The 12,180-nt window shown below is 37.4% G+C and overlaps 1 protein-coding gene across 1 annotated transcript; it reads left to right on the forward strand.

Annotated features, from left to right (window-relative positions):
* Positions 1 to 4,919: 4,919 nt before the first annotated feature.
* On the forward strand, positions 4,920 to 10,318 carry LOC147565057 (putative inactive receptor kinase At5g10020). Its single transcript, XM_086651513.1, has 3 exons — positions 4,920 to 6,816; positions 7,045 to 8,712; positions 9,539 to 10,318. Exons 1-3 carry the CDS (start codon positions 5,886 to 5,888, stop codon positions 10,114 to 10,116), a joined length of 3,177 nt encoding a protein of 1,058 aa, XP_086507639.1. The 5' UTR covers positions 4,920 to 5,885; the 3' UTR covers positions 10,117 to 10,318.
* Positions 10,319 to 12,180: the final 1,862 nt, after the last annotated feature.

Here is a 12,180-nt window from a genome sequence, read left to right on the forward strand (position 1 = left end):
ACAGTTTGATGATCAGCTGTCACTGGAAAGGGCGTAGCTTTTGGCGAGGAAACTTGATTGAGTTTTAACCTTTTCGGTCCAAATGGGGTCTATATTAGATGTTTCTAAAATAGAGGGGAGTTTAGTGCAAATATAGACATGAAAGTGGGTAAATGTCAAGATCTTGTGTTTAGACAAGGTTACTAGTATTTATAAAGCTCTTTTAAGTAGGGAGCTACTTGTTTAGAAGCCTCCTTTTGATAGTATTTACATAGATTCTTTTATACAGACTATTATTGATAGATAAGGGCCTCATTATATTATATTAATGAAATAGTAAATCAAACATATCTCTTTTTCAGTCACCATCATCAACTTATCTTCTCTTCTTAACAAAAAAGAAAAAATCAACTATCTTCTACAGTAGTCGTAGTCCTCTTTCTCTCTCTCCCCATCTCTTTGTTTGGTTTAGGTAGAGGGGTTTTCCCTTCATCCAATTCATTTGAAGGGGTTTTATCGTTCGTCGAGAGTGCTGAGAGGAGAAGACACTTCCTAGGAAGGGATATGAGAGGGGAATAAGAGGTGGATGGGAAAATTGTGAGAGAAATGAGAACATAAAACTGATTTTGGAAGAGAGGAAATAGATATTTTGGTAGCACTTTCATCAAAAAAACAATTTTTCTCTTAAATGTAAATTTTTTATTATTTTCTTCGTGAGTTTAATGTTTCTCATCTTTTACAATTTAATCAACAGAGTTTAAGAGAAAATACCGAAATTGAGAATAGAACGATATACTATTTCCTCTTAATAATCATCTTTATAATATATGTGAACCGAGAAAATTCAAAGTACACAAGTAAAGAAGAGATAAAAATACAAATCAGTATACAAAGAGAATAAGAATATTTATAGAGAACACTATGGAGGTCAAAGAGTGCCTTTAGTCGGCCATCGCTTTGGAAACCACCCATCTAAGAGAATCTCCAATGGAGAAGAAAAACTCTAAAATCCAAGTTGTCAAGTGCGAGTTAAGATTTTCTTTCCCAAGTGTCAAGATAGAGACACTCTAAATCTTTTTTTGTCTCCAATGAAGATCTCCAAAACAGTATACATGTCACTCTTGAATTCAATAGAAAAAAGTAGTTAAAAAATGGTTGAAATTTTAGAGTGACACTTAATTAGAGAGTCTCAAGATGACACTCTAATTTTAGAGTCTCTATATTAAATGCCTCCGCATCATCATGGAGTGTCAAATAGAGCGTCCCATTGAGAAGGGTTTTAAACAAATCTCTAAAGATCCTAAGTGGCACTCTAAGTTTTAGAGTTTGAGTGCCCCATTGGAGCATCACCAATGGGACACTCAAATTCTAACACTTAGAGTGTGTAACGCCCCAAGCCTTGGCAGTTGCAGCGTTACAGAGTGCCACTTGGGATTTTTAGAGATTTTGTTAAAAATACCTTCTCCAATGGAACACTCTATTTTAGGGGTGTCAATCGGTCCTGACAGACGGAAATGGACACTAACTCAACCGGTCCAAGGCGAAACGGGCAGAAGTCCTAATTGAGACGTACGGACAAAACGTGCGGATATTTTGGATTTTTTTCCAACAAAGTGCATGCCCGCGCCTGTATTGATAGACATGCAAATCGAGTATCGATCGGTCGGTCACTAATGAACAAATAAAGAAATTTTTATTCGAAATTAAAACTGTGTAGTCGTTAAAGACAACTTTCTAAACTCTCACTTTACAATTTCAAAAAGTAAATGAATACAAAATTAAAAGATAATCATTAAGATTTCTCATGGATTAAGATCGATTTTGTTCTTCTTCTCATGGATTACGATCGGTGCATTCTGGATTCTTGGGTTACTGGTGAGATATGGAGATTTTGGAGGAGAGAGAAACTAGAGAGGCAAAGTGATGTAGTCGCAGCGGAATTTAAAGAAGAACAAGAAAATAAACGAATAACAGTAAAGAAAACGATAAATAAATTAAAACTTTATTAACTTCAATGGTTTTTCTCTTCAATATGCATAATAAACAAGACTGGACCTCCTTTTATAGATTACTAAACTTTCCTAGATAGATAAACTAGGATTCCTAAATAATAGAAATACCTAAAACTTCCTAAACCTAGATTCATTATGAATCCTTCTTAAATTAAAACTTCCTAAACTAACTAGATTGGCGGACTAGGCCTCGGGCGCGCGGGATCGCTGGTCCGTCCCGTTATGCGTCTGCATCAGCTCCCCATTCCCCAGAAGGTTCGTCTCGAACCGATTTTGGAGGGTGTCCAATTCTTCCGAACCATCCTCAATAGGCAACAATGTGACAAGCTTGGTTTGAGCAAAAGAGGCCTCCCTCGAGTTGTACATAGGAATCACAATAAAGAACATAGAAGGGTGTGTCAGGAATAAAGTGAAAATCCCGAGAGATGCAAAATGTAATCGTCGGGATTTCTCTTTTCTTGAAGACATGTCGGGTAAATAATGCAGCACTGGGTCTCGTACTTTGTTTTGTAAGAGGTAAGGATCAACAAATGTAGATGATTGAAGCACAACTCTTAAAAGTTTCAGAATATGAAATAATATATTTCCTGGTTTCCAGATGTAGTTACTTTGATAATCATCAGAAGAAAGTAGTCGAACAACAAAATCAACATAAAAGAATAAATCTCCTGGGCTCCAAATATCCTTCTGTGCAACAGTGAATTGTCGAGAGCTCCCTTTACTTAGAGGAGTGTTGATTGAAAAATATTGTAAAACTTCTAGAAAACAAATACCCAATTCTCCCGGCTTCCAAATGTAGTTACCTTGATAATCGACACAAGAAAATAATCGGGTAGCATAATCAACAAAGTTACGTACACCACTAATATAAGAAGAGATAAATCCATTTGAAATCCCATAACTTGTAGAGACATCTCGTATCCATGGTGATTTTGTAACAAATATTTCTTCCTCATCTTCCTTTGTTAAATCCAGATTATGACTTTCCTCTATTTTGTTGTTGTCATACTCTTTTGTGGAAGGTGGTTGGTGGATGGTCTCGGTTGTGGTGGTAAGGTATGACTCTAGGTCTTATTGTGGGTTGGTTATTGAGATATTATGGTGATATGAATGTGGTGATGGGAAGTTCAATTCAAGGGTTGGAGTAACCGGTTCATGTGGGTGATTTAGGTGGATTCGGTTTGGGGTTGTTTCATGGTCAAGGAGTTGATTAGAGTCACGGTAAGGATGTTGTTTCGTGGGTTGGCGGTTTAGAGAGGCACAAGGTGTGCTTGTGATGTAGTTGATGGGTTCAGCCGAGTAGGTAATGGTGGTAGGGGAAAGTAGGGCTTCATAAGGGACGTGGGTAAAAGATGAGGTGTATATCGGTTGACGGTGGGTTGTGGTGATGTGTTCGTTTTCACGTTGTCTTGTGGAGGGTTGGTTTTCTAATGGACGGGTGTTTGGGTGGACAAAGGTTTCTGGTTGGTGGTTGGCTAAACGAGCCAGGTTATGGTCGGGTTCACGGTAACGTGGAACAGTGGTATGCTCGAGTGGGAGGTGGTAGGTTGAAATGTTGGGTTCTGTTTGTCGGGTACGTGTGAAGGATTGGGTTTCTAGTGGACGGTTGTGGGTTTCGATGTGTTCTCGTGTGGGTGTTGATTGACGGGTTGTGGTGTGTGGGTAATAGGGTATAGTTTCTGTTTGGGATTGTAGTTGGGTAGCAGTGAAATCGGGTAAGCGGGTATAGGTTGTGTTGGTGCTTTCGGTTGGTCGGGTATGGTAAGTTGGGTGGTGGGAACGGTTGTCCTGGTAGGTGAATGGGAGGCTGGCGTGCATGGATGGGGTGTGGGTAGGTTCCATGGGACGTGTGTAATCAGTAGGTTAGGTTCTGGTGTGGATATCGAAAGTTGGATGTGTGGGTTCGTTGGTCCATAGGGGTGGGAATCGAGGTTCGGTGAGGACCGAGTAGGGTCGCTGTTTGATGTGGGAGGTGGCTGATGTTTCTAGGATGAACGGGGAAGTCGCTGAATATGGAGTGGTGGTGTATGGTTGTGTTCGTCCCGTGTATGATGGTTGTGGTGTTACGGGGCAAGGGTTTGTGATGGTATGCCCGAAAAGTGGTGTTGTGTTTGTATCGAAGGGAGAACTTTGAACGGGTAAACCAGATTGAGTGTGTAAGGTGGTTTGGTGTGTGATTGGCGGATGAGAGTACAGAGGTGGTGGTGGTTGTTCGATATGAGAAGATGAAGAAGGATAATACGAATAAGAAGACTTACATGGTCTGTTTCCGGGTTCCCAAATATATGAACATGTCGAATGCTTTTTTGGGTTATGATGATTTTCTTCTATCTTTATTTTGTTTTCGTAGTTGTGTTTTGAATAGTCCCATTCATATTCAAAATCATCCGTACTCGACTCATCAAAGGTTTCTTCCTCATAGTGTGAAAAATTATCTTCTTGTCGATCATTGAAACAAATATTTTTGTAAGATAAATTATCTTCTTGTCGATCATTGAAACAAATATTTTTGTAAGATAAATCATCTTCCTTGTAATTTAATCTTTCTTCAAACAAACTTTCATCACCATAAGATGAAAAATCCATTGATATAAGAACTAACCATCACGATAATAATACTAAAAAAAATCTAGAATTTTGATGGCTCTGAATACCACTTGATGTAATCGCAGCGGAATTTAAAGTAGAACAAGAAAATAAACGAAGAACGGTAATGAAAACGATAAATAAACTAAAACTTTATTAACTTCAATGGTTTTTCTCTTCAATATGCATAATAAACAAGACTGGACCTCCTTTTATAGATTACTAAACTTTCCTAGATAGACATAAACTAGGATTCCTAAATAATAGAAATACCTAAAACTTCCTAAACCTAGATTCATTATGAATCCTTCTTAAATTAAAACTTCTTAAACTAACTAGATTGGCGGACTAGGCCTCGGGCGCGCAGGATCGCGGGTCTGTCCCGTTATGCGCCTGCATCACAAAGACAAGATTAAGAAAAGTAATTTCTAGGTTACATATTTTTACTCTTGAAATCTAACGGTTGTAGCTAACCTTACAAGTCTAAAGGCTTAAAATCAATCATATAGGCGGGCAGACTATATAAACGGGCGGACTCGGTCGGATCACCGGGTAAGTAAGGACCTACCCCGGCCCGCTTAAGCTCTTTTGGTCGAGTACGGACCGATTCGGGCATCGGAAGGTCACGAACCCTTCGGACTCGGCCGGTCGTGGGCGGGTTCCGGGTTGTCGGGCCAAAATCCCTCCCATGCTCTGTTTAACCTCCATGATGATGTAGAGACATTAAAATTAGAGTGTCTCTTTAGACTTTTTAAGTGTCACTTTAAAATTTAAACTAATAGAAACTTTTTCTTTTCAACTACTTATTCCGTATTCAATTTAAGAGTGACATGTGTATTAAGTACAGAGAGTTTAGAGGTATATTAACACTTGACAACTACACTTTTAGAGTGTTTGTTAGACTCTTATACTTTGACCTCTATAAAAGTTACTTTTTAGATTATACTTTGACCTCCATAAAAGTTACTTTTTAGATTGTTTAATTCTCTCCAGATACCAATTCTTATCTAAAGATGTACTAAAAAGTTACTCACTAGAGCTCTCTAAATAGTTTAATTAGCTCTGTAAATACCATCCGCTTTAAACAAAAGGGTATTCCTTATCTATCGCCCGCTCTCTACAGTCTCACTCACTCTCTCTCTAGTCTCTAATCATAAAAACCCTAACCTTTTCATTCTTTGTTGTTTCTAAGAGAGAATAGAAGACGATTTCTTCTACTTCTAGGGTTTCAGCTGCATCTGTTCCCCATAAATGAAGATTTTTAGGGTTTATATGTACAAGCAATAGAGACAGAGACAGATAGAGAGAATGTATCTTAATCTGAATCTTCGTTTTCTGTTCTTCTACTCTTGGTTATGGATTTCAGTTTGTTTAGTAGATTCTTCAGAAGATGAAATTCGATCTCTTTTAGAGTTCAAGAAAGGGATAGAAGAAGATCCACTTGGTCATGTTACAAATTCATGGATTCAATCATCATCTGATGGTTGCCCTAATAACTGGCACGGGATTCATTGCGACGATACAGGTAAATTTGTTACTGGTATTGTTCTTGATGAGTTAGGGTTAGTTGGGGATTTGAAGTTTTCTACTTTAATTGGTCTGAAAATGCTACAAAATCTCAGTCTTTCTGGGAATTCATTAACTGGTCGACTTGTTCCTAGCATTGGATTAATTACTTCTTTACAACGTTTAGATCTATCAAGAAACCAATTTTATGGACCAATACCTGCTAAAATTAACAACCTTTGGGGTTTAAACTACTTAGATCTCTCATCCAATAATTTCACTGGTGGGTTTCCAAGTGGAATCAAGAATTTGCAGCAACTAAAGGTTTTTGATTTGCATTTGAATAGGGTTTGGGGTGATATTAGTGATTTGTTTTCGGAGCTACGAAATGTAGAACATGTAGATCTAAGCTATAATTTGTTTTATGGTGGTCTTTCTTCGGATGCTACGAAGTTATCGAGCTTGAGTAACACTGTTCAGTATATGAATTTAAGTCACAATAGACTGAATGGGGAGTTCTTTTCAGATGATTCCATTAAGTTGTTTAAGAACTTGAATGTTTTGGATTTGGGTGATAATCAAATTTTCGGTAAGCTTCCTTCATTTGGTTTGGTACCTAATCTTCAGATTTTTCGGGCTGGAAGTAATCAGTTACAGGGACCTATACCAAAAGAGTTGTTTGAGACTATGATTCCGTTGGAAGAACTTGACCTCAGTGGCAATGGATTCTCAGGTAGCTACTTCCACTTGCAATAAGCATTTTCATTTTTTTCGTTGCCATTGGCGTTGAGTTTATGATGGTCTAAACTTAACGGTTCTACAAGAATGTAACATCACTTACATTTCTCGTTTGCCATTGCCATGGTCCAATATGCTTTCTTAAGTATTACGAGTTGCTCTTACTTTGTGAATTGTCATAAGAATTACGTCTGAAATTTCCAACTTTGTGATTCATATGTAGGTTTAATTCCCGGGATCAACTCAACGACTTTGAAATCTTTGAATCTTTCATCCAACTTCTTATCAGGGTCATTACCATCTAATGTAGGAAGTTGTATGACTCTTGATTTGAGCCGAAATATGATTTCCGGAGTCATATCTGTTATGCAGAATTGGAGCAACACATTAGAGGTTCTTGATTTGAGTTCAAATACATTAGAGGGAAGCTTTCCAAACGTGACTTCACAATTTTCAACACTAGTTTCGATCAATATAAGCAATAATACTCTAGTGGGTAGCTTGCCCCTTGCACTAGGGAATTCACCAAAGTTGTTTTCAGTCGACCTTGGCTCTAATCAACTTACTGGGTCTATTCCGACAAGCTTCTTCACTTCAATGTCCTTGACGAATCTAAATCTTTCTGGAAATCGTTTTACGGGAGCAATTCCTTTTCAAGGTTTACGTGCGTCAGAATTATTAGTACGATCTACTTCTCCACCACTAGAGTCTCTCGATCTCTCTAGGAACTCATTATCAGGTTCTTTATCTCCAGAAGTAGGTATCTTGGAGAGACTTAAATTGCTAAATCTTGGGAATAACCAACTCTCTGGTCCAATACCAAGTGAAATGAGCAAACTTACTGGTTTAGAGTACCTGGATTTATCTATCAACAATTTCATTGGTAAAATCCCCGACGGGCTTTCATCGGGTCTCAAGGTATTCAATGTGTCCGCTAATGATCTGTCAGGTCGTATTCCTGAAAACTTGGAGACCTTCCCTATCACTTCATTTCAGCCTGGAAATCATTTCTCTAATCTCCCTAAAGGCATGCCAACGACGGACATTTTATCTGCAGAATCTGGAGGTTTTCATGACAGAAGCAAACGCCGCAGTTCGAAGTCTATTAACAGAACAGCAATTATCATTGCCTCAGTGGGTGCAGCTATGATGATTGCATTTGTTTTTCTGGCTTATAATCACGTCCGCTTCCATAAAGTTCAAGGAAGAAATGGATTTAATAGTGAAAATAGAGGAAAAAATGTTAAGTTGGGGAGGCTTACTCGTCGATCCTTTTTCAAGTTCTATAAGACATCAGAACCCCCACCACCATCATCTTCATTGAGTTTCTCAAATGATCACTTACTAAGATCAAATTCAAGATCATTGTCGGGTCAGAAAGAAGTGATAACTGAAACCCTAGACCCTAGTTTATCTGACGGAAGAGTAGTAGCAACGGAGGATGCACCTGATCCACCAATCTCTGGACAAGGATCCTCTCTAGCGTCGCCTTTACCCTCTTCTCCACATTTTATTGACTCATATGAGCAACCTGTGATGTTAAATGTTTGTTCACCAGATCGATTAGCCGGGGAATTGTTTTTTCTTGACAGTTCAATTCTATTTACAGCTGAGGAACTGTCTCGTGCCCCGGCAGAGGTTCTTGGGAGAAGCATCCACGGGACTCTGTACAAGGCTTCCCTAGATAGTGGTCATATGTTGTCAGTTAAGTGGTTGAGGGTAGGTTTGGTAAAGCATAAGAAAGAATTTGCTAAAGAAATCAATAAAATTGGATCATTTAGACACCAAAATATTGTTTCTCTAAGGGCATATTATTGGGGGCCTAGAGATCAAGAACGGTTGATTCTAGCAGATTATGTTCATGGAGATAATTTGGCACTACATCTTTATGGTAAGTGTTCCTTGACTCTTGATCTTCGAATGTTAATCATGTAAATTATATCGCTTCTTACTAATATTAGTTCAAGTAAAACTTTTTTATTTCCTTCTCTTTGGGCGATTTGCTAGGTACCTATGTTTACATGAAAATTGAACTTTTGTTGCTCTTATTAATTTAACAAAATAGTTTTTTTAATGCATCTTTTGTCTTGCATATACTCAAAACTTAACAAGCTTCATGGCCTTGTTCGAATGATGAAAAGAAAACCTTAATTCGGATTATTTGGTATTTTAGCCCTGCGAATTTATCTTGCTTCACCTGATGAAACACTTAGCTTTAACTTTGTCTGAGCATTTTCTATTGAAAAAATTTGTTTGGGGGTTTAGTTCTTAGGTTATGCAGAAGTTGGTTTGTCTACACAGCAATATCACAGAAAAAGGCTAGATTTAGTGGGATTGTTAACATAACCCAGACACTTGGTGATGTAGTTGTCTCGGGATCCTAAATAGTTGGGCATGAACAAGAACACTATAACCTGAAAGATCAAAACATATTTATTACAAAGCAAAAGTGTTCGTTTATTTAATCATGATAAAGTGATACATTACTTTGACCTTGTTGTCTGATTATTATGGATTAGTTAAGGTTCTTGATAATTTGTTTATTCAGGAAACTGCTTTCTCTAATTCATATATTTCCATTGTTCTACAGTTACCTGTAGAAAACTGCACCTCATAATGATGATAGATTATAAGAATGAAATATATTTTCGAGTCTTCTCTTCTGTTCACAACAAGTTGATATGTAGGATCTAATGAAGTGATGTTATAATTTGCAGAAGGTACTCCTCGAAGAAACTCTCCATTATCATTGAGGCAAAGATTAAAAGTTGCAGTAGATGTTGCTACGAGTTTGTGTTACCTCCATGATCGTGGATTTTCTCATGGTAACCTAAAACCAACAAATATACTTCTAACTGGCACAGATCTTACTGCTCGAATCACAGATTACGCCCTCCATCGGTTAATGACATCTTCGGGTACTGCAGAACAGGTGCTAAATTTGCGAGCACATGGGTATGGTGCACCAGAGTTAACTAATTCTGGAAAATCTGTACCTTCATTAATGGCAGATGTTTATGCATTTGGGGTGATACTAATGGAACTGTTAACAAGAAGAAGTGCAGGTGATATAATTTCCGGGCAATCAGGAGCCGTTGATCTCGTAGACTGGGTTCGATTATGTGCTCGAGAAGGAAGAGAAATGGATTGTATAGATAGAGATCTAGCAGGTGTTGAAGAATTTTTGAAACCCTTAACAGATTTACTTTCTACATCACTTAAATGTATTCTCTCTGTAGATGAGAGGCCGAGTATGAGAGCAATATTTGAAGATTTGTGTTCTATATCTGTTTGAAATTGTTGTAAATGTGTGGTGGAATTAGTTTTTAGTTTTTTCACCTTATGTTTATGATTTCTTTTTTCTTGTCACCCTTACCTAGATAGTTGGTTTTTGTTAAGCCTTCTATAACTTGGGCTAGTTTTTACTTTGTTTTTTTGTAAAGGGATGATTGATTCTATTGATTAATTGATATAATATTTTTGAATTTAAGGGTAAACTGTTTTTGTTTGTTGTTATAATGAAATTTTCATCGATATAGCTTCTATTTATCATATGTGATCTTGTAATAAGATGGGTCTTGGATATCAAGATCGACAACAAGGTGAGAGTCTTGAGAAATATATTACCTTAAGGTAGATTGATCTTTTTTTGCTCTCTAGTTATTGCATTGATCTGACAAGTTCGATTGATTTCACTTGGTACAAAGATTACATGATATGTGGTACAAAAGATCGAACGCCCAAAACGCGGCACCTGTTCATTTTTTACTCAGAACCACTATAAACAAAGAGTACCTCAATTTTCCAAACCATCATATTCAAAGCAAATCATTAAATCAACTTTCACCCTTCTGTACTACTCTCCACTTCACGTTACCCTTGAGTGGTCAAGCCCCCTCGCCTTCCGTATAAGTCTCTAGTCCCCCACATAACTCTTACCCATTCGAAGTGCCTAGAGACAACTGGAGTGTTATAACGAAGAACAAGTAACCAAGAAAAATATAATCGAGAAATAAATAACCACACAGAATACGAGAGATTTACGTGGTTAAATTGCTGAGACTAACTCCACAAAATAAAGATTTCAACCAAGGTTTCTTTTGTTTTATTTGGTCCGTGTTACTCCATAAAATTCCTATGATAGATTACTTGATGATGCGTCAGTTCATGTCGGTAAACATGTATTGTTTATGTAAGAGGACAGAGGGACCGACGAAGCATATTTTAGTCTACTCTTTAACGGCTAAATATCTATGGACTTCTCTACTTTCTACTTGGATTTTCATCCCAATCACACGTATCTCTTTCAGTGTTGTGAGGATTGGAGGTTGACAAGTCAAGTTCACTTCGTGCTTTCGACTCTTTAGCACACAATTTGGTGGAGCATTTGACTTGAGTGAAATAATAGGGTGTCCCGAGGCCTGGAGGCAAGCCAACCTCAATTTATTCACTGGGTCAAAATTTTCATTTCTATTTACAGTTCTTCGCTTTCTTGTTTTATCAGTATTCTAAATGGCGTTCAATACGAGTTGGGAAACTCAGTGCATCTTCAACACACTTTTAATAATTAGATTACGAGTTTCTAACAAAACACTATATTAGTTGCTACTTTCTGAGAAAGCATAACATTTTTGTTATGAGTAGTCTGAATGGCTCTATTTTGTCGAGCTTATAATTTAGTGCTATCATTGACACCTCATTCCAATTCTTTTTTGTTGAGCTTAAAGTGTGATCGACGTTTAAGGTGTTGCAATTTTTTGGTCTAGAACTTTAAAGAACGTAATGGAATCAAGATACTTTAAGTGGGTCTAGAAATGTCTACCAAGGGTTTAGATCATCCGACCTGCATGTTTATAGTTTGTTTGAAAATGACAAAATTTGTATTACTATAAGAATGTGTCCAACTCCAACTATAAGCATGGCTGTAATTGCCTATAGAAAAGGAGTCTTGGTTAGTTTTTGTTAAATTTTTTTTTAGTTGTTAATTGAGGTGATGGAGAAAACTAAAAATGAAATAATGATAATTTAGAGCCCCTCTAATTTGTTAAGAGACTTTATAGCTAGACATTGGGACACTAATGTCATTGAAAAGTACATTTGAAGAATGAAAAAGTTCTTTTGTTAGGTTATCATTGAGGCAAAGACTAAAAGTCGCACTTGATGTTGCTACGAGATTGTCTTACCTCCGTGATCGAGGACTTCCTCGTGGTAACTTAGACCCAGCAAGTATAATTCTAACCGGCATAAAGCTTACTGCTCGACTAACAAATTACCCTTCCATTGGTTAATGATACCTTATGCACTGCGCATTTATTCATTTGGGGTGATACCAATGGAACTCTTAACTAGAAGAAGTGCA

This window comes from Eschscholzia californica, unplaced genomic scaffold (genome assembly GCF_041429995.1).
Source record: "Eschscholzia californica isolate CP2 unplaced genomic scaffold, dmEscCali1.0.p SCAF_1, whole genome shotgun sequence".
Lineage (NCBI taxonomy): Eukaryota > Viridiplantae > Streptophyta > Magnoliopsida > Ranunculales > Papaveraceae > Eschscholzia > Eschscholzia californica.

Coding starts and splice junctions, on each gene's coding strand:
- LOC147565057 (XM_086651513.1), top strand. CDS start 5,886: ATGTATCTTAATCTGAATCTTCGTTTTCTGTTCTTCTACTCTTGGTTA. Junction 6,817..7,044: donor CAGTGGCAATGGATTCTCAG/GTAGCTACTTCC, acceptor ATTCATATGTAG/GTTTAATTCCCGGGATCAAC. Junction 8,713..9,538: donor TTTGGCACTACATCTTTATG/GTAAGTGTTCCT, acceptor TATAATTTGCAG/AAGGTACTCCTCGAAGAAAC.